At 48.1% G+C, this 22,949-nt stretch overlaps 1 protein-coding gene across 1 annotated transcript in view; it reads left to right on the forward strand.

Annotated features, from left to right (window-relative positions):
* Nucleotides 1-2,815, forward strand: part of LOC139674976 (3'-5' RNA helicase YTHDC2-like) — a 30,876-nt gene extending 28,061 nt beyond the window's left edge. The window contains exons 29-30 of the mRNA XM_071562073.1: nucleotides 699-798; nucleotides 950-2,815. Coding sequence (XP_071418174.1) covers nucleotides 699-788 — 90 coding nt within the window. The 3' untranslated portion in view covers nucleotides 789-798; nucleotides 950-2,815. The remainder of the gene's footprint in view (nucleotides 1-698; nucleotides 799-949) is intronic.
* Nucleotides 2,816-22,949: the final 20,134 nt, after the last annotated feature.

A 22,949-nucleotide genomic window follows, 5' to 3' on the forward strand; every position in this document is an offset into this window, starting at 1 on the left:
CAGTCCTGTCCCAAAACATCTCCTTGATAATTCAAGAGCTAAACTTCTACAAAACCTCTCCTTGATGATTCAAGAGCTAAATTTCTCCAAAACCTCTCCAGTTGTAAGAACTGGGAAAGGAGGATACTGTAAGAACAAGGACAAGAATGTAGCACATGTTGGAGTTGACAGAGCTTTTCTTGTAAGTGGCTCTTAAGACCTAAAAAGTCTTAAAGATCTTAAAAACAACTGGGTTATATTAATGTCTGTGATTCCACCAAGAACCACTGCATCTCCTGTACGTGCCTTTCCTCATTCTCCGCCACACTTGATGGAATTAAAAGATGGGGGAACAAATGATCTTTAGGTAGCAAGTGAGTGACATGTGGAAGGTACAAAGTATGTGGTGCATCTGTTCCTGGTGGTGGTGTGTTCACTGGAAATTCTCTGTGAGAACTGTCATCGTACTGGGAATGAAAACACCCCAAACAGCCTGTAGGGCCGTGTTGATGAAAGTTTCTGTCTCTGCTGAGCCCAAGTGAAAAGCCCTGCTGTGCTGGGAGTTCTGATGTATGTCTTGATAGCAGAAGGAAGGAGCTCTTTTAGAAAGGGTGAAAGCAATCACCAGCATCCTCACCTAATGGCTTCATAGTAAGTAGTTTCTGTGTGTTCAGTAGTAGCAGTGCAAATAACTTCTGTAATTTCCTGATTGTTTCTAGGAGCTGGAGCCACAAGTTGGGGAGCAGTTGCTGCAGCTTTGGGACTGTATCCCTTTGGCAGGAGAAAAACTGATGGACCATTTCAAGTAACGTGATGGAGGTGGTTATTTCATGCATTGCTTGCTGCTTTTGTGGTAGAGAAAAACCATTGACATACAGTGTTTCATTGCAGTACTGTCTTTCCTTTCTAGCTCATTGAAGAACAGGTGCACTTATTACTATGTACTCTCTTCCTTTTGGTTTTGTTTCAGCTGGTTTAGGTTGTTGAATCATCCCTCCTAACCACAAGGACCAGCAGCATGTCTACAGTACAAAGATGAGGAAGAACATGGCACAACAAGCTCCTGAAGCTGGAAACAGAAAAATAAGAGAATTGTGTTGGTTTCAGTTTCCTTGTTTTAAAAAATGGCATAACACTGTTCACTACCCTGTTTTTGACTAAATTGTTTTTTACAGTAGTGTGCAGTGGATAGTTAAAAACATGTCTAAGTTCAAAGCAACGTTTGAAGCAGTGAAGCACATAGAAGTTGTTTGTGGGTTTACAGTAGCACAACAGACAGTTGAAGTGTGCAGTTTACAGTTCCAGTTTTCTCAAGCCAGTAAAATGTATGACAGTGCAATGTAAATTAATCACTCTTCCAGTTTGCTTCAGAAAGAATACCATGAGAACAGGTATCTCCAGATACACTGGAAGGTTCCCTAAGTGTTTGTTCAACTTCTGTAGGTAAAGTGAGAGAGAGCAGGGTATATTAATACAAACAACTAGGCAGCAGGAGAATGTTATTTTTAAATTTATTTTAATTAATTTTTTAAATTAAATTAATTAATTTAATTAATTTAAATTTAAATAGAGAGGGAAAAGGAGTACAAAACTTAAGAAATTGGATAGGTCAGTGATGTTTCCAGTTTCAGTTATTTTTCACCTTTAAGAGATGACTCACTCTTTGACAAGCTGAAACAGTCCTTTGGAGCCCTGCAGCCAGATGGTACCCTAATTGTTCACTGATTTAGCACTGTTAGAAGGTTTGTGCTTCTTTTTAAAAAAAAAGATAATTACCAGTAAATCTTTATTGATTGTTTAATGTTGTCTTTGTGCTTTCTTTCAAGTTGTGTCTTTTTCTTCCATACCACTATTGTCTTTGGTTATTTGGCTTCTCCTTAGTTGATCATATACTGTACTGTGGGGCTGGTATAAATTTGGTCTGCTCACTGTCAACACTGTGTTTGTGCTCATTCTTAGGTTAAAACAAGAGCTTTTTTTGCTTCTGAGCCTCTACTACTGATCTGTATTTTCTCCTGTACTGTTGTGTAGAGGTGAGCTGTTTCTCCCTGGAGCTGTTCCCTGGTGTTTGTAGCCATGTCCTATAACTTGGCCAGGCTGTCTGAAGCCCTTGTACTCTGGTGTAAGAAATGGGTTGCCATTTCCTGTGATGGCACCCACAGGATCAGTGGCCTGTGGAAGAACTCCAGTGCTGCAATGGGATTCTCAGGGACACCCCAACCTGCCTGAGAATGACCTAGTGGGGTCAGACCCAAGTGAAAACTAAAGCAGGATTGAAAGGCAAGGAGGTGAATCTGTCTCAATAAAAACAAGGTAGCAACAGCAGGCAATGCAGCAGAGTCCTTGTGTCAATAAGAACAGGTGAGAGAAACGGTCCATCACCCTCTTCTCAGCAACAGTAAAAATCCCAGCTTGGAGGTTGTCAGCCATCAGAGTTTACTCTGCTTTAGAGTACATGAAGTTCTTGCAAGCTGGATCATTGTCTGTAAACACTGGAGTGAGGAGGAAGGGAACAAAAATAGGGTTATGGAGGACTGTCAGAGACAAAAAATATAGAGCTTCCAACAGCAAGAGACTGATAACCCTAAAACAATAAACCTTGGTCAGCAAAAGGCTGAAGAAAATTCCATCACCAAAGACAGAGGTCTGTTTTGGCTTTGTTTGTGTATACAAACTGTTTCCTACTTTAAGATAAGATAGAACTCAGTTATCAGACATGTTGTATCCCCTTGCTATCTTCCCTCCATAAATTCCTGAGCTTACAATCAGTGGCTATTTCTGTAACTTATCTGCTCCCCTGAAACCTTAAATTATGTGTCCAGTGTTGAATAAAGTATTCCAGTTTTGTCCCCATAGCTGGGATCATTGTAGTCTTTATTTGACCTCCACAAATGGCTGCCCAACGTGGGCCAAAGAGCCCAGACTTCTAATATTTAGAAGTCTGCAGAAGAAAAAAGAAAAAAAGAAGTTTGCAGAAGAAAGCTGTTGGTGTTTCATAGGAAAGCTGGCTTCCTATCCCTGTGAAGGTGCATGACAGAACAGAGAAGAACTCCTCCGTGCCTGGGAGGAGTCACGCTCTTGGCCAGACCAGAGGTGAGCTGTCCTGGACAAGGAATGATTATTTAGAAAATAGACTTTTAAACTTAACAAGTAGGAAGCGATGGGGACACAAAAATCTTCTAATCAAAACTATACTTACTCAGTCTTAAACTACCTGCACGACTCAGGAATAGAAGACCTGCCGTTGCAAAACTTAGTTTTATGGACTCAGCAAAACCACTCAGGGGACTTTTCTTTGCTAAATGGAGTGAGATGCTGTCAATAAGAGAGACAAGCAAGCTGCTTTCCCTGCACTGCCGCTACACACAGCGACACTGTCCGAGGGGGGAGGATGCCCAAATGGCAGCAGCCCCTCTGCGCTGCTGTGGCCACAGAGCCCTGAAGTTTCTGCCAACTGAGACCCTGACAGGAGTTCATGGGACCCAGGGGGCAGAGAGTCCATGAGGCTGAAGTAACAGGAGTAGCCCTAGCGTGCCAAGCGAGAGCAGGACAGAAGCTCGAAAGAGGCTTACCCTGGCTCCGGCAAGACGCTCTCACCGTCACTGCCTTAGAGGCTCCCTGGCATCAACGGCTTCCCTGCAGGAGCCCCCTCCAAACGGTGCCCCCGGGGAACCACCCAAAAGCAGCCTGCCCCTTGTTCTCCTCACTGCCCGCATCTGGGGCTGCCCGAATCGGAGGGGAAGGCAGGGGCAAGAACTGCCTGGCAAAATTGCAAGGATGGATGTGAAAGAATACTATGTTCAGGATCTTCTTAGATTCCAAGGAGTCCAGGTCCCTTACAAGGGGTACCTGGACAACATGGCTGCCCATATGGCCCAGAACGAGACTGTAAGAAACATCTGACTCGACACTTCTGAGATGTGATTGTGATGCACATCTGTAAGTGTAGAAAACCTTTGGAAGAATTGCTCTAGAAGGGACAGAAATAGTGTTTGCTCAAGGAAACTCAGCTGTCCAAGAGAAGACTTCTTCCCATGAAGAGTTTCACATCTGTTTCTCTCCCTGCCTCCAGGGAGGTTGTCTGCCTGTTACAAGAAAAGAAAGTTCTCACAGCAATGCTGGAGGCTCCCACAGGGGGGCCAGGTACACTATAAATGGTACTGAGAGAACAGGTACACTGCATATTGTCTGCCTGGTGTAATCGTGCTAATTTTTTTGTTATTATTTAGTTATAATTATTTATTATTTGATTTATTATTTATTATTTTAATGTTTCCCAGTGTTTTCACTTTTTGGCAATAAACCTGTTCCGAGGATCTTCACTGCAGCTTGGTATCTGGGGTACCTGCATGTGTTTTTCCTCACAACATCCAAGCTTGTGACTCGAGGAACAGATGACATTGGCACTGGGCTGAGGAGCGCAGAAGACCCCAGGCATGATGCCTGATGCTTTCCATAAGCCCTTTTGGGATGGACTGCAAAGACATTGTGATTGTGAATTGGAGGATGTGCGGCACAGCCCTGCGACCCGGCCTGGTGGCAGCACATACAAAGGTTTCTTGTCCCACCAGTATTAATACACAATTTTTAACTGTAAATATCCCCAGAATATCAAAGCCTTATAAAGCCCAAATCGTTCTTGTCTTTGTCTCGCTTAAAGAGACACTGCTGGACAGATTCACTGTTTGGAAGGACCTTTGATACTCTGATAGCAGACCCCACTTAATAGCAAGAGAGAACCTTCACTGTAAAGTTTCCTTACAAGTTACATTGCTGCCAGCATCACAAACAAACTGGACCAGCTCTAACAGCTACTGCAATAATTTAGTACTACAAATATGTGACAATTATTTTGTGGGTCACATTGTCTGTGATTACATTTAATCTGCATGGTTGCACTTAACCAATAACAAAAATTCAAAACCAGAAACGCACTCCACAAACAGAACAGCAACCTGAGCCTCAATGCACAACTCAAACAGCCTCCTCCACCAGGACAGAACAATTCACCAAGACTAGGAAAAAATCTGAACACTCCAGTCAACACAAAGCAAAAAGCTAAAAGAAAGAAGGCAGCATCTTCCCACTAGCATACGTTTTAACTCACCAAGATAAGGGACTGCACACCTTAAAGCCAACCACTAACATCACTGAAGGAAGTGGGAGGAGATGGGGCAGCTCACTGGCTACCCGCACAGATGAACGGCATTTCTCCTCATTTTTTGCTCATGTCCAAGCTCTTTTGATACTTTTTTTCTAAAGCAATTTCAGTAACTGTAGTCAATATTTTCTTGGGTGATATACAGGTGACACAGGCCTAAGAGTTGGATCCCCATGTCTCCATGAATATGGCAAAGAAAGGCCATGCTATCTCCATAACACTCCACTCTCCATTAATCCTATCAGCTTGGCTTAAGCACTTTCAGGAAGCCACTGGGATTCTTTGTCCCTTCCTGTATAACCACTACCCTCTGACAATGGTAATTTTGAGAGCACCCCTCCAGGGGCTCAGGTGTTTCCTTTAACCCATCAAGAGTTTGTCAGGGCTATCACCCCACAGGGTCCCTCTCCCCAGTGCTTGTTTCAAAAGCACTCCCAACAAACCACAAACTTGGACCCCTCTCTCCTCATAGTCCTCGACTTACCTTTCAGAGAACTAGGGGTGTGAATCTGTCTTTGACAAGAAGGAAGGCTGCCTCAGCTGGCTCAGATCTTTCTGTGGTTGCTGGGTTATTTTCAGACAACCTAGGAGAAAGCAAACCAAAAATGATGCTTGTGTTCAGCAGGACATCAGAGAAACCCAACTGTTTTGCTACTCATAGTTTCTCTAGTGCAATGAGGTGCTCAGGTCACAAACTACAGCAGGAGTCAGAGGCTGTGGCTGTCACCTCAGAGAATACCTGGGTAACCAGCACATCTCAAAAGTCAGTAGATACCTTCATGGGCACTTAGAGGGCTATTCCTGGATGCTTCTTTCCATGCTGGTAATCCCAAACCTAGTACCCCAGCCAGCCAACCTGCCCACCCTCCATCTCTCTCTGGGTCACAACTCCCAACTAACTGCTTGCAAACCTGGGTGTATGAAGTCACCTACAACATGCAGTAACTTCACCCAACACTTCAGAAAACTGATGAAAAAAGACCAAATTTTAGTGGAGATGATCTGAAAATGAAGAAACATGCACTGCTCCTAAGAAAAAAAAATTACAAGTGTGCCTTATCATCTATGAACATGGAGCACAAGATTATTACTCCAGAAATTAATTAACTAACTAATTTATAACTGAAAAACCTCTGAACTCAAGTACTATGCCAAGTACTATGCTGCTTCTCAGAGACCAAATAGCTTATTTGAAGCAGCGGAAGGAACTCCTGAGATCCCAAACAAAGAAAGAAAGGGAAAGCTCTTAACCCAGTGAAGCCCAGGAGGTGAATGAGCACGTTGAGTTGAGGCTGGGACTTACATACTCCTGGCCACACCCACTCCCCTTTCCACCATGCACTGGGGCAAGGGAGGAGCCAAATGCCAGTAGGTGTAAAGGCTCAGTAAAGAGCCACACCAACTTTGTTTCTGTGGCTTGAATTTGTCAGGGGTAAAGGGCCTGGCCCTTAATGAGGATGCTGATGCTTCTTTTACTTCAGCTGCTGCATCCACCAAAATGGAGCACTCCAGGGAAGAAGTTAAACTTTTTGTTTAGGGGATAGAAGTAGAATAAGCTCAACCACCTACAAAGGTAGATAAAAAAGTATTTCATGGAAGAAGATGGTGGGAATTAATCATAAGAAAGGTAAATAAGAGTGAGTTTCATCTCTATGGCTTTGAAGGTGATACCTGAGGATTTCAGTGTGCATTGTGCAGATCTTTTTATTGAGTTATGTAAGTTAAATAGGTTTTCTTAAGTGCCTCACAGTTTTGGTGGTGTTTAGGAGTTGCTAAACCTTTTCTCACACATTCCTGAACTTAAAGGGCACACTGAGTTGAGGAACAGCTGCAAGAACTCCAACTGAGACAAAAAGATAGTTTGAAGACAAAACAGAAGGTTAAGTTCAGAGCTCTGGGAGGGGCTTCAAGGGGCAGTTCTGAGATATGCTGAGGGTGGGTAACAGGGGAAAATGGTACCATGGGGTAGCTGTAGATATTGCATATGTTAATTATTTCAAGCTACAGAAACTGTAACAATTAGCTGCTGCACTGGTGCATGCTTTTGGTATGCACCTAGAAGCTTCTAGTAAAAGGGCTACTTTATCTATCTCTTTATCTCCATTAGTATTATTTGGAGAGTCTTCTGCAGGAATTTAGGCATCAGGAGGTTTTGGGGTTTTTTTGGTTTTTCATTTACTGAAGGGCTGGATACCTACTAGGACTTAATAAGAAATAGGTCACTTTTATTTAAGAACCAAGACAGTTGGGTTTTTGTTCTGTGCCCACACAGAACTCCTGCATCTCTCAGAGCATTTGTCATGCCACTGCTTGGGAAATGTTTCTCCTTGAGAGTGCAGCACTGGGAAGCAGGAAAAGGGACAGTGTTGCCGCCACTAATTCTGGTGGTCTGAAGGACAACCCCCACAAGTTTCGTTTTCACCTTAAAAGGACATGTTTCCAGCCTTGACCTACGGAATCGGACATCCGTACCTGGGGTGGGGTCGTTTAAGGTGATAAATACCTGTGGTTTTGAATAAACTTTGGATTTGCTTGAACATCATATTGGTGTGTGGATCTCACTAGGACCTGGTCGGCAACAATTGGTGGACCCCAATGTGTCTCAGAACATGGAAGCCACCTGCAGACCTGCCTAGAACCTTAAGTGGCGGCCCCTGAGAGCTGCTGAGCCCCAAAATTTTTTTTGGGTGCTTTGTGGAGAAGCCTGCGAGAGCTTCTGTCTCCTGTAAACTTGGGAGTTTGTTGTAGCGGCCAAAGAGCTGCTGGAAGAACGTGGACTGAAGGAACCACGACCTTCGAACCGGTGAGTTAAAGAAACATGGGAAATTCCAACTCGACTAAAACGAACTTATTGCTTGATAAATTTGAAAAACCAGCTCGTGTTACAAAAACAGACATTGAAAGACAAGCATTACAAAAAATTTTGGACTGGTGCTTTAGTCGAGGGCACTTAACAGATGCCAATTCCACGCTTTCCATAGAATTATGGGAAAAAATTGGGGCAGATTTGTGGAATTTAGCGCAAACTGCACCAGAAGAATTTTTGCCGCTCATTCCGTCATATGCAGCTATAAGGAAAATGCTGTTAGAGGTAGAACGAGCCCGTAAAAACCTCGACCTACCGGAGAGAAAGGAAGAAAGCCTGTTTCTGCAGGGCGGTTTTCCCCCGAGCACTCTTCTGCACTGCCGTGGGCACCACCGCTCGTGGAAATGCCGCCGCAGTACCCCTCTCCGCCCGTGCCATCTACGGGACCCCCACCACGGTACCCACACGCGGCACTGCCCGCTCCCGCTCCGTAAAACCCGAAGGAATCCACGCCGTCTGTCGCCGCAAAAAGCTTTGCACCGCCTTACAACTACCAAGAAACAGCCTATGCACAGCAAATGAGACCACCGGCTGCCACTGTAGGAGCAGCTGGACCTCAGCAGCAACCTTGGAACCCCATGAGACACGGCGCGGAAAACATCCAGCCATGCCAAACCATGAGTGATTTTTTTTTTTTTGTCCTCAATCCGACAAGGTGTGATGGGGGGTGCCCTCAGCCGAGAGAGAGAAGAGGGAAGGCAGCCTTCCCCCTGTCCATCCCCATCTGCCACCGCCACCGGCGGCAATGCCCTGCGGGTACCTCGGGGCTGGGGTGCCTCTGCTGCGCTCCCCGCCGCCCGCGGATACGCCGGAGTCGCTCTGTTGCGGCAGGAGACTGCCGCAGGACACATTTCAGCGGGGCTCGAAACCGCGTGGCCAGGAAAACAAAAGAGACCACTTGATCGCAAAGCCCGCGAAAAGTCACCACGTGACTGAGCCAAACAAAGAGGTTGGGCGCGCATTCAGCAACGAGGCGCAAGGACCGCCCAACCCCCCTCCCTACTGCCTGCCAATCACAGCGCATGTGCCAGGTGCGGGTCCCCCGCAGCCCGCAGAGGCCGGGGCCAGCTCCGTTCGCCCGCCCCTGGGGCGGATCAGTTCCCGTGCCACCCCCACCACCTCCTGCGTGGATGGATACACCCATGGAGAGGGGAGAGACTCCTCCCCAGTGGAGCGGAGCTCGTTCCATCCCCTGCGTGCCATCCACAGCGCAAGTGTCCCGGGAGCGAGTTCCCACAGCGCTGGTCGTGCAGGACACAAGCTCTGCAGCACCAGCGGGGACCCTCTCCCTGATAGCCGCGTGCTGCCCGCAGCTGCCAACACAGGCACCGGAGCCCCCAGCGCTGGCAGGGACCTTCCCTGCGCCGGCAACCTGGTACCTGCAGCCTCTATCACCAACAGCCACACCCACCAGCTACATCCCAGAATGGAGAGCAACATCACAGCCGTTTAAAGGCACGGCACCGAAAGAAAAAGAAGCCTCTGTTTGGGACATGCTGGGGGGAGCTGGGAATCATGATGTAGTAAAAAAGGGATTTGAAAGATCCAAGAATGCTGCTTTAGCTGTTTTTCCTAATCTTCCTAAAATAGGGAAGCCTCTGGTAACTCAAAAGACCATTTCAGAAGCGTTCACAGCTATTGTCAAGCCAGATGAAAAGCATCTAGCCACCATAATTCAAAGGGTAGTTAAATCCAGAGAGTATCTAAGTGTATCTCTTGCATTTGTGACTTGTCTTGTTGCTGTTACTAATCAAAACGTATAGATAATGCTTTCTCAACAGGCAAATCTAGAAAATTTCTGCTCAGATAACATGGTTAAAGCAGGAGAACCAAACAAAATGTGCCTTATAGGAATACCTTATCATAACATCAAAGATTTCATTCCTTTTGGTATTGAGGAAGCAAAAGTGTCCTATTGCAGTACTGGAGAAACCATAGCAGATATCATATGGCAATTGAATACTTCCTTAGAGAGAGATCCCCAAGAGCTAAAGTTAGTAGGAGCTCTCCCTGGAAATGAGTCATGTGTTGAATTTCACCCTGTACATTCTAGTGTATCTGAATGGTCAAACAAACACTGGTCACAGCAATATTTTCATGTGGGAAGCACAGATGTCACTCCTCATAATAAGAGTTACACCAATAGCAGTTGGTGTTGGAATGTTGTTGGTTCACAAAATACAAGTTACCCAAAACCAAGATTGGTTCACACAAAAGGTAAACAGAGAAGAGCGTTGCCTCCTGGATATTTCTTAATTTGTGGTAATAGAGCATGGCCTGGAATACCTGCCCAGGTAAAAAATGGACCTTGTTACTTAAGCAAGCTGACCAAATTTGCACAATCAATACAAGAGCATGTTAAGTGGTCTAGTCCTCAAGCTGAGGAAAACACCATAGAACACTGGAGTGATACAAGAAATTTGCTAGCAGCAGTTTTTTCCCCAGTTGGTGTAGACAGAGCATTACCTTTAGTGCAAATGCTTAACCACTGGGTGCAGGAACAACTAAAAATCATTGCCAAAATGCTTAATGATTTCCCAACAGATGCTGATGGGATAGAACAAGCAGTATTACAAAACAGAGAAGCCCTAAGATTTTTGTTGATGATTCATGGTTACCAATGTGATGAGTTTAAAGGAATATGTTCACAGAATTAAGCAAACACTCCAAAGAAGCACAAGCAGCGCTGATTACAAGCTAACAGTTAACATTTCTCCTTTAAAGAAATGGGTTCATTCCCTGAGCCTAATAAGCTGGCAAGAAGCAGCGTTGATACAAGGAGTATTGATCCTGGTTGTTATTATGATTTGTTTGATTGCTCTTATTTGCAGGACTAGTCATTAACTGTCCAATCAAACAAGAACAGTCCAGTTCAAGAGCATGTTGTTTAGCCTGTATTTTGAAATTCTGTTAATTTTCAGTTGAAGTGCAGTTTTGAGCTTATTGCACTGCCAAGTTGCCCAGCAGGCTGTAGGGGTAAGGACACCTGTCCCCTCAGCTGCTGAACATTTTTGCAGAATGTAAGTAGTTATGTTTAGCCTTTGTGAATTTTCTCTATGGATTCACACTTGTTTACTGCTTTACCAAGAGTGTATAAAGTGACTGAAAATCAAAGCTTCAGTCTCAAACCTCTGTGATGGCCACACAAAAGTTCTGAGAATGGACCTTGAACTATAGCATAAGGAGATTTAGCTCAGCTGGACTGAACTTGCTTCTTTGCTAAGTGAAGTCACTCTGCACTCTTGGACACTTTGCACAAAGTTTAATAAAATTTGTAGTTTTGTTTACAGTGGTCTGTGTGGTGACGACTGCACAAAAAGACAATTTCACGCATGAAAGAAAAGTTTCTTGTTTTGCACTAGTTGTAAGATTGCAAATTCCAAACATACATGTCTTAGTCAGGTATTAATTTGTGTTAGTTTACAAAGGTTACTGTACCTCCTTCCAAAAGTCTATTTTGAAAAGAGAGGGGGAGGTAGGGATGTGTAACCTGCAAAATACCCTGTTAAGTCTCGAATTAGCAAAATTTAAAACTTTCAAACTGTTATTTCTCAATTTTAAAAATTTTCAGCCTTTCTGTTACAGTTGCAATATGCATGATCCTAATGGTAACAATTTCCCCATTGGATAAGTTAGCTAAGGAGTTACGTGTATAATGTTGTTTCCATTTTAGCGTTGTTCTTTGAAACCAAAGGGGGAGATGTTGCAGCCTCTAATTCAGGTAGGTCCAAAGGACCACCTTACAAGTTTCATTTTCATCTTAAAAGGACATGTTTCCAGCCTCAACCAATTGGAGTCAGACCACCGCACCTAGGGCGAGGTCACTTGAGGTCATATATTACCTGTGTTTTTCAATAAACATGGGATTTGCTTGAACATCATATTGGTGTGTGCAGTCGCACTAGCGCGTGGTCGGCAAGAGGAATCTTCGTCCATCTTGATTCTGGGCTGAAAAACGGCACTTTCGTGGACCCGCACGTGGCATGACCAGTGGAGCTTTGCGCCCAGGGAAAAAGTGGCAACCTTGGGCTCTCAGGTGCCAATGATGGGGCCCCATTAACCCTAGAAAATGAACAAACGCTTTCTGTCCTGGCACCTTTTCCTTGGATGGACTCTCCGTCCGTCTTGAACACTGGGCTGAAAAACGGCAATTTCCTGGACCTGCACGTGGCACGGAAGGTGGAGCTTTGTGCACAGAGAAAAGGTGGCAGCCTTGAGCTCTCAGGTCACATTGATGGGGCCTCATTAACCCTAGAAAAGGAACAATTGCTTTCTGTCCTGGCACCTTTTTCCTTGGAGGAATCTTCGTCCAACTTGATTCTGGGCTGCAAAGCAGCATTTTCCTGGACCCGAATGTGGCACGAACGGTGGAGATTTGTGCACAGAAAAAAAGTTGCAGCCTTGAGCTTTCAGGTGCCAATGATGAGGCCCCATTAACCCTAGAAAAGGAACAATGGCTTTCTGTCCTGGCACCTTTTCCCTTGGAGAAATCGTGGTCTGTCTTGAATTCTCGGCTGAAAAATGGCAATTTCCTGGACCTGCACGTGGCACGTAAGGTGGAGCTTTGTGCACAGAGAAAAGGTGGCAGCCTTGAGCTCTCAGGTCACATTGATGGGGCCTCATTAACCCTAGAAAAGGAACAATTGCTTTCTGTCCTGGCACCTTTTTCCTTGGAGGAATCTTCGTCCAACTTGATTCTGGGCTGCAAAGCAGCATTTTCCTGGACCCGAATGTGGCACGAACGGTGGAGATTTGTGCACAGAAAAAAAGTTGCAGCCTTGAGCTTTCAGGTGCCAATGATGGGGCCCCATTAACCCTAGAAAAGGAACAATGGCTTTCTGTCCTGGCACCTTCTCCCTTGGAGAAATCGTGGTCTGTCTTGAATTCTCGGCTGAAAAATGGCAATTTCCTGGACCCGCACGTGGAACGATTGGTAGAGCTTTCAACGAGAAAAAAGGTGGCAGCCTTAGGCTCTCACGTGCCAATGATGGGGCCCCATTAACACTGGAAAAGGAACAATCACTTTTTGTCCTGGCACCTTTTCCCTGGGAGGAATCTTCATCCGTCTGGAATTCTGGGCTGAAAAATGGCCCTTTCCCGGACCCGCATGTGGCAGGGACAGTCGAGCTTTGCGCCCAGGGAAAAGGTGGCAGTCTTGGGCTCTCAGGTGCCAATGATGGGGCCCCATTAACCCTAGAAAAGGAACAATCGCTTTCTGTCCTGGCGCGTCTTTCCTGGCAGGAATCTTTGTCCATCTGGAATTCTGGGCTGAAAAATGGCACTTTCCCGGACCTGCACGTGGCACGCGCCGTCGAGCTTTGCGCCCAGGGAAAAGCTGGCAGCCTTGGGCTCTCAGGTGCCAATGATGGGGCCCCATTAACCCTAGAAAAGGAGCAATCGCTTTCTGTCCTGCCACCTCTTCCCTGGCAGGAATCTTCGTCCATCTGGAATTCTGGGCTGAAAAATGGCACGTTCCCGGACCTGCACGTGGCACGCGCCGTCGAGCTTTGCGCCCAGGGAAAAGGCGGCAGCCTTTGGCTCTCAGGTGCCAATGATAGGGCCCTATTGACCCTAGAAACAGAACACTCACATTCCGTCCTGGCACCTTTTCCCTTGGTGGAATCTTCGTCCATCCGGAATTCTGGGCTGAAAAATGGCACTTTCCCGGACCTGCACGTGGCACGCGCCGTCGAGCTTTGCGCCCAGGGAAAAGGTGACAGCCTTTGGCTCTCAGATACCAATGATGGGGCCCTATTGACCCCAGAAAAGGAGCAATCGCTTTCTGTCCTGGCACCTTTTCCCTGGCAGGAATCTTCGTCCATCTGGAATTCTGGGCTGAAAAATGGCACTTTCCCGGACCTGCACGTGGCACGCGCCGTCGAGCTTTGCGCCCAGGGAAAAGGCGGCAGCCTTTGGCTCTCAGGTGCCAATGATAGGGCCCTATTGACCCTAGAAAAGGAGCAATCGCTTTCTGTCCTGGCACCTTTTCCCTGGGAGCAATCTTTATCTATCTGGAATTCTGGGCTGAAAAATGGCACTTTCCCGGACCCGCACGTGGCTTGCACGGTCGAGCTTTGCGCTCAATGAACAGTTGGCAGCCTTGGGCTCTCAGCTGCCAATGATGGGGCCTGATAAACCCTAGTTAGAGAACAATCGCTTTCTGTCCTGGCACCTTTTCCCTTGGAGGAATCTTCGTACATGTGGGATTCTGGGCTTAAAAATGGCACTTTCCCGGACCCGCACGTGGCACGCAACATCGAGCTTTGCGCCCGGGGAAAAGGTGGCAACCTTGGGCTCTCAGGTGCCACTGATGGGGCCCCATTAATACTACAAAAGGAGCAATCGCTTTCTGTCCTGGCACCTTTTCCCTAGGAGGAATCTTCATCCATCTGGAATTCTGGGCTGCAACATGGGACGTTCCAGGACCCGCATGTGGCACGCACCGTCGAGCTTTGCGCCCAGGGAAAAGGTTACAGACTTGGGCTCTCAGGTGCCAATGATGGGGCCCCATTAACCCAACACAAGGAACAATCATTTTCTGCCTTGGCACCTTTTCCCTGGCATCAATCTCCATCCGTCTGGAATTCTGGGGTGAAAATCGGCACTTTCCGGAACTGCACGTGACACGCACCGTCGAGGTTTGCGCCCAGGGAAAAGGTGGCAGCCTTGGGCTCTCAGGTGGCATTGTTGGGACCCCATTAACCCTAGAAAAGGAGCAATCGCTTTCTATCCTGGCACCTTTTCCCTGGCAGGAATCTTCGTCCATCTGGAATTCTGGGCTGAAAAATGGCCCTTTCCCAGACCGGCACGTGAGACGCACCGTTGAGCTTTGTGCCCCGGGAAAAGGTGGCAGCCTTGGGCACTCAGGTGCCAATGATGGGGCCCCATTAACCCTAGAAAAGGAACAATCGCTTTCTGTCCTGGCTTTTTTTCCCTGGCAGGAATCTTCATCCATCTGGAATTCTGGGCTGAAAAATGGCCCTTTCCCGGACCCGCACGTGGCAGGGACAGTCGAGCTTTGCGCCGAGGAACAGGTGGCAGGCTTGGGCTCTCAGGTGCCAATGATGGGGCCCCATTAACCCTAGAAAAGGAACAATGGATTTCTGTCCTGGCACCTTTTCCCTGGGAGAAATCTTTGTCCATGTGGAATTGTGGGCTGAAAAATGAGACGTTCCCAGACTTGCACATGGCACGCACCGTCGACCTTTGCGCCCAGGGAAAAGGTGGTAGCCTTGGGCACTCAGGTGCCAATGATGGGGCCCCATTAACACTACAAATGGAACAATGGCTTTCTGTCCTGGCGCCTTTTCCCTGGGAGGAATCCTCATCCGTCTGGAATTCTGGTCTGAAAATCTGCACTTTCCCAGACCTGCATGTGGGATGCACCATCGAGCTTTGCGCCCAGGGAAAAGGCGGCAGCCTTAGGCTCTCAGGTGCCAATGGTGAGACCCCATTAACCCCAGAAAAGGAACAATCGCTTTCTGTCCTCGCACCTTTTCCCTGGGAGGAATCTTCGTCCATCTGGAATTCTGGGCTGAAAAATGGCACTTTCCCGAACCCGCACCTGGCACGCACCGTCGAGCTTTGCGCCCAGGGAAAAGGTGGCAGCCTTGGGCTCTCAGGTGCAAAAGATGTGGCCCCACTAACCTTACAAAAGGAACAGTGGCTTTCTGTCCTGGTACCTTTTCCCTGGGAGGAATCTTCATCCGTCTGGAATTCTGGGCTGAAAAATGGCCCTTAACCCGAACTCACACCTGGCACGCACCGTCGAGCTTTGCGCCCAGGGAAAAGGTGGCAGCCTTGGGCTCTGAGGTGCCAATGATGGGACCCCCTTAACCCAAGGAAAGGAATAATGGCTTTCTGTCCTGGCACCTTTTCCCTGGGAGGAATCTACATCCGTCTGGAATTCTGGGCTGAAAAATGGCATTTTCCCAGACCCACACGTGGCACGCACGGTCGAGCTTTGTGCCCAGGGATAAGGTGGCAGCCTTGGGCTCTCAGGTTCCAATGATGGGGCCCCATTAACCGTAGACAAGGAACAATGGCTTTCTGTCCTGGCACCTTTTCCCTGGCAGGAATCTTCATCCATCTAGAATTCTGGGCTGAAAAACAGCACTTTCCCAGACCCGCACTTGGCACTCACCATCAAGCATTGCTCCCAGGGAAAAGGTGGCAGCCTTGGGCTCTCAGGTGCCAATGATGGGGCCCCATTAACACTACAAATGGAGCAATGGCTTTCTGTCAGGGCACCATTTCCCTGGGAGGAATCTTCGTCCGTGAATGTAACTGAAGTTATTGTTGTGTAGCAGAGGATGTATTGGTGTACTAATTTTATCCAGTTTCAAGTTTGTGCTATCTCAGGGAGCAGGAACTGTGGGCTCTTGGTTGCTCCTCTTCCCACTCACTGGGCTCAATATCCAGGACTGATTTTGTACTAACCATGAGCATGAGCAGAGATCACCAGGACAGGCTTCCAGCTCCCAAATGCTGCCCTGCAAGTGATCTGGGAGCTCTGGGAACACCAAGGGTTAGAGAACACCAGCTGGCAGTTGCAATGCAGGTACAGGGGATGCTGCTCCAGGGCAGGGCAAGAAACCCCTGCTTGTTCACAGGTGGGATTCACCTTCCTGCAGCACTTGGGAATGAGGAGCAGTGGAAAGGGACACTGTCTGAAGTTAAAAAGAGATAAAACTAATTGGTGTCAGGTGAGCTGCACCAAAGGCAGCCTGGACAAAGGATGAAAATAGTGGAAGTTACATTTGCTAAAGACTAGCAAAAGTCAAAGAGCAGAAATCCAAGCAAGGAAAATGTAAAACATAAACCAGGAAGTTAGAAAGATTATTTGATTTTCCCTGTAGTAATGAAATAGGTATTTTGTCTTCCAAGAGACCTTTGTTTATCCCTGAGCTTCTGTGTCCTCATCCTGAAATGTTTGGAAGGTTTGGGGCCCAATCAGAACCCAGTTTGAGCTGACAGGAGCAGCATCCTGGGTTGGATGAGCTGCTGGAGCTGGGAAGTGTCACAGCCCTCCCTCTGGAGTGGCCACAGCACTCTGTGACTCACAGCCTCTTCTGTCACACTGAAAGCCTTCCTTAAATCACAGCTGTCTGTTCTTGTGAGCTCAGGTTATTGCAGTGCCTGGTGAAAGAGTCCCCCAATGTTCCTGTTCTCCTGCTCCTTATTCCCCAGAACTGCAGTGCTTGGGATGGCAGTAATTGCCTAAAGGTGGGGACAATCTGATTGCTAAGTGTGGCCATGCAGGGGTTACTCAGGATATCTACTGCAATGGTTGTCAGACTTAGGCATGGAGGAAGCTCTAAAAATTTAACAAATTTTCAATAACCAATTGACCTTTACATGGGCAAAGAGGTTTTTGTTACTCATTCCCCTGCTGAAATGTGACTTCCCCTTAACCAGAGCAGTCCATAGAATGAGCAGCAGAGAGAGCAACCAAACATGTGCTCTGGTTTTTTGTCCCTCACTAACTATAGTTTTGGCTCACAAAAATAGAAGGACTAGTAAGATAAATTTTCTTAGAGAATACAGCCATTTCCTGACCATAAATTCTGCAAACTCATGAGTTTGGAGCCTTAACTTGCCTCTGATTTCGTGTTCAGCACCCTGAAAGCCATTCATGAGTTGTGTCACTTCATTTCACAGCCTCAGCTCCCCAAATTATGCTATTTATTGCAGAAAGAACTAAATGCAATTTGGTTTGTCATTATCTATTTGGTAAAAATGTGTCCCATGCTGCTGTCAGGAGACAGGACAGAAGTCTCCAGCACAAAGGGCAGAACAGGTCAGACTGAAGGTGTTGGAATGAGATCAGAGTGAGACAAAATAGAATAGAACACAAGCAGGAGAGCATGTGGGTCAGTACAGGGATTTGTGGAATGGAAAGCTGAATATGCAAACAGGGGGCACTGGGTTTCATTTATCACTTTCACCTCTTTCTGCTTTGAAATCTAGTTAGTAACATAATAGTGGCCTAGAGATTTAAGGAAGAAAACATCCTCAGGCATTCTTAATCCTACTTATATATAATTGCATAGAAGTGAATGAAAACCACCTGGTTACTTTTGGTTTGAAGCCTGCAGATATTGGGGCTATTTGGCAGGATGCATATTGGTGTCAGCTGATGGGGGATTTTTGGTGTCAGCTGATGGGGGATTTTTGGTGTCAGCTGATGGGGAGGGGAGGTTAAACCTAAAATGAGTATTAAATGTTTATGGTCAGTGTCTCAGTAGTGCTCAGGAACACAGGGTGAGTTCTCCCCTCCCCTCCAGCTGCCCCTGTGGTTCTGCTGAACAGCCAGTGCCAGGCCCCCCCTTGGGCACCCACATCATCCTCCTGCTCCTGGCAAAGCCCCCTGTGCCTGAGAACAAACCCCCTGACACCAAGTCCCTGTGCAGGATGTGACTGACAGGCCCAGGTGGCATTCCTGGGGTACCATCCTGTGCACTGGGGGCTGGCCCAGCCCTTGACTGCTTGGGGTTTATTCTTTCCAAAAATACACTTACCCTGAAGAGCGAGGCAGCCCCTTGGAATGGGAACGCAGCAATACTGGGGGAGCTGCACAGAGGGGGGAAGCACAGCCCCGGGGGAGTCCCCCGGGGGTGGGCACGTCCCTGGGGGAGCCACATACAGGGCACACATATTCTGGGGCAGCAGGTTCCCTCTGGCAGCAGCAGGCAGAGCTCCCTCACCCTGAGCTGCGGGACACAACGAGAAACACCAGGACCCATCCCCTGCTGGGCACTGCTCAGCGCTGGCATTTTCCAGCCCTTTTGTTGGGATCACCCTGAGCTGCCCCGGGGGTGTTCCTGGTGCCTCCACTGTGCCCGCAGCACTGACCGGCACCGCTCGAGGCGGCCCAGCAAACCTGTATATTTGGGGAAGAGAATATTCCATTATTAGGATCAGTCCAGGCTGCAGACAGGCTGCATTACATGGCTTCGATTCAGGGGAGGCTGGAAATTGGTCAGTTCCCACCTGGAATCTGTTGGTGCCTGTGGGACAGTGAGATCCAAGGACCTGCCCCAGCACAGCAAACCTGCCCATTTTGGGTAGAGGATTCCCCAAACACACCTCACCTGTGCTTAAACCCAACAAACCTTTTTCAGATGTGAGCTTGAGCTGCTGGAGCCAAACAGGGTCTGCAGGAGGAATCCAGTGGAGTAACATCTGCACCTGTTTAGGGAGACAAAACAAGCCCCATCCATGCAGTTACTGGGCCCGGCTCTGCGGGGCAGGGGCTGAGAGGACAGGGCAAGCCTGACCTGGGTGGGTCCTGCAGCCCCGACACGGCCCGGGGAGGCTCCCGGGGAGGCTCCGAACCATCCCCGTGGCTGCTCCCGACACGGGCAGGGCTCCTCTGGCGCGGTCCCGGGGCAGGAGGCGAGTCTGGAACCGGGATGTGCCTTCCCGGGCGGTTGTGCTGTGCCCGCAGTACCGGGCAGGGCAGACGGTGCGGGGCAGCGCCGGCACCGCCGTTAGTTCCAGCCTTTATTCGGTACCTGCACGGAGAGATCCCAAGACCGGACAGAGAGCCGCGACCACCCCCCCCGCCCCGGCACCGGACGGAGAGAGAGCGGACGGGAGCGGGGAAGGACCGCGGGGCTCGGGTACCTCCAGACCCGGAGCACGGCTCCTCCTGCCCGCAGCGGCGGGACCGGGACGGGGCTCCGCGGGGTCAGCAAAGGCCGGACCAGAGTTCGTCGCTCCGGGAGCTCGGGAAGCGCCGGACCCGGGGCTGCGGCTCCGAGGGCTCGGGAAGCGCCGGAAAAAGTTACAAGAACTGGACTCAGAGAGTCTGAACAAGATTCAGTGATGAAAAAGAAATGTTAGCTGTTGTGCGTGCTGTTATTCCTAAACTGCGACTATCACTGCTCAGGGACAATTTAAGAATGAAAGGACCAGATCACAGCAAGGGCAGCAGAGTCTGAAAATGAAGAGTAATGCTCAGTAGAATCACACCCTGCAATGAAATGAAGCTGCTCAGGGAGGTACCTGTTGCCCCTTGGTGATCCTTTGGGCACGAGACCCAGGCTGTGGTTCCACTTTCCATTCAGAAACACTGAATTAACCATTTACCAAGGTACGTGACAATGACTATATGTGTTACTCAGTCGAAAGTTTTTCTCCCCAAGTTGCAGTTAAACTACACTTCTTTTATATCTTTTTTTTTTCTTCCTCAGGTGGTTGTGTGGCTAATAGTCAATCTGTTGGGGGGGTGATGGTGATGCAGATGCCTGACCCAGGTGGGCCCTTGAGCAGTCATAGAAGATATCACAAAGGAAGGTCGGGCTATTTTTAACTCTCCATCCTTTGTTCATCTTTTCAGTTTGCCTTGCTTTTGTCTTCTGCGGGGAGCACCCCTTCAGGGCGTCTCCCTCAACCCATCAGGCCTTATCAGCTCATCACCCCACACTGGCCGTGGAAGCAAATTCCATCGCTGCCTGGAGGAGAGAAAGGATTTTAGTAAGAAATTAGGCAGCAAATAGGTGGGACTTGTGTCACATCCAGCAGGAAAATAGTTGGCCCCTCTGAGCACCGAATTGTGTTGGTACCCTGGCCATAATTTGTGACCCACTGACTGGGTGACCTCTGCTTGATTTCGGTCATGCACCAAAGCCCACCTTTTGCTGCCCCAGTGATCTTATCAGTGACTAACAAGAGTAGGAACCAAAGAGCCTTCCAGCTCTGGGGTTTTGCTGAGCCCCCTTTGGCATCTGGAGGTGGTGGCAGGAGGGGAGGCAGTCCAGCGTCACTGGCATCAGTGATTTAGCAAAAAACTCTCAGAAACATCTGGTCCTGCTGCGTTTGGAAGGGCCACACAGAAAACATACAGAACTTTCACCTTTAAAGTCCCCTTTTCACTGAGCACAAACAACTCTGCATTAGCCAAAAAGGGAGTAAGAACTTGCTCAAGTCTTTCTATGTTTTCTGTTGCTGTAGTATGAGATAAGACAATGTTTACTCACCAGGAGGAGCTCAGGGCAGTGACCAGGGCTTTCCCAACACCTTTCTCCAGTCTACCTTCTCCTCTTCACTCCAAACCCCTGCAGGAGCACAATGCAAGCTGAGGCACTTACTCCTTAGGAAATAAAACAAATAAAACTTTTAAGAAAAGAAAATCCAAACAAGCTAAAAAGCATTAGTCTCTCCCTTTCCACCCTCCTCTTAATTTACCCTGCCCCCCCAACTTCCCTTCTATAGCCTTCTATAGGCTGAGGTGGATTTTCTCAGGCATCACTTGCTTCTCTCTCTGCCCACCTTCCCAGCTGGAGCTGATAGATGATCAAAAAGAAACTGCTCATCCCAGCACCACCATATCCCACAGCCCCTTTCCCTAAAAGCCATGGTTCCCTCTTCTATATTCTCTGTAATTACTTCCAGAAGGGCACGAGCATCCTTGGGCTTTCTGAGACACTCCCAAATGATGGAGGGGTGCTTGGCAGTGGCACTTGTGTTCCTGCTGGCTGTGGTGCTTCCTTCTCCCTGCAGCCCAGCCTGTCTTCTCCCTCTCCTTCCAGTCTAGGCTCCTCTTCCTTCAGTGGGAATGGCACTGCTCTCTGTCACCTCCTCACTGCCACAGGCTGCACTTTGACCTCCACCATCAATAAAGTGCCTTGAGCACTTACAGGTTGTGATTTTTGGCTCACTTTAGTGTCTCAGAGACAAGAATTGTTGTTGGAGTTGCATCTTTTCTGGTAGTTCCAAATTCAGGAGTACTGGCACAGCAGGAGGCTGAGCTCAACAACTGCATCTCTCCAGCAAGAACAGCTGCTTTCAGCTGGAATTCCTGGACATCCTGGGCCACAGCCCCAGGCAGGGCAGAGGGATCAGCCAGTGCAAAGCTGTGGGTGGCACAGGGTGAGCAAAGCTGTCTGTGCAGCTGCTGTGTGCAGAGTCAGGGAAGATTCCAGTGGATACCTGGATTTCCAGCTCAGGGTTCTGCAGTGCTCCCCTGGATGCCCCTGTACCCATCCTACACCCCCACAGAGCTGAATTCAAGCAAGAGCTCAGTTTAGCACGTTGGCATTATCCAAGTGATGTGAAAGTGGCACTGCCCAGGGTGAGGAGGGGGAAGGATGGACAAACAGATGAGTGGTGGGGAAAATCTCCAGGAGAAAAGGAGACACTTGAAACTTAAATTATTTTGCAATAATTAACTGGGCATTCTCTGTCGATGTCTTTGTCATAATGTAGTATGAAAACAAATATTTTACTATGTCTGGTTTGAAATCCTGAGACATATCTGTCCGTCCATCCATCCATCCATCCATCCCTCCCTATGTACATATACACTCACACAAATCTTAGGATCTTTGTCTTTTCTATGAATATGGCCAGAGATCCCTTCAATTACTGCCTTTACTTCTAATCTTTTCCAAATCCACCTGCCTCATTTCCATACAGGCAGAATAATTTAAGGGCTTTTAGGGCCAAGTTACCAAATTGCAGCTTACACAGAGGGCAGAGTCCAGGAGGAGCTGCTCCTCAAACACTGGGCTCAGTGTCCCTCCAAACTGCACAATTCCCCTCTAGAAGAAGGACACTCTCTGTCCATTATCCCTCCTGAAGGGAAATAGCAGTGCCAGCACATGGCACTCCAGCCCTGCCAGCACCTCAGCGGGGCCCAGGGCAGCTGACAGGACAACCTTCCACCAGAGCTCTGCTCTGAACAAACTGCCCTGGGATGTGCCCGTTGCTGCCAGGGAGCTGGGCCTCCATCTGCAGGAACACTCAGCCTTGCCCAAAGGGCTGCACAACCTTCACCAGTGCTTCCTTCTCCTCTGGACATCCAGAGTCCAAACACTGTTACAGAGACACAGGAACAAATGACCCTCTGCCTGCATTGATTCATTTGCAGTTGTGAGGGTTTGAGACAGTAATTTCAACAATGGCAATTCCCCACCCTCTTCCCCCAGCTCCTTATGC

Source organism: Pithys albifrons, chromosome 8 (genome assembly GCF_047495875.1).
Source record: "Pithys albifrons albifrons isolate INPA30051 chromosome 8, PitAlb_v1, whole genome shotgun sequence".
In the NCBI taxonomy this organism is placed as follows: Eukaryota; Metazoa; Chordata; class Aves; order Passeriformes; family Thamnophilidae; genus Pithys; species Pithys albifrons.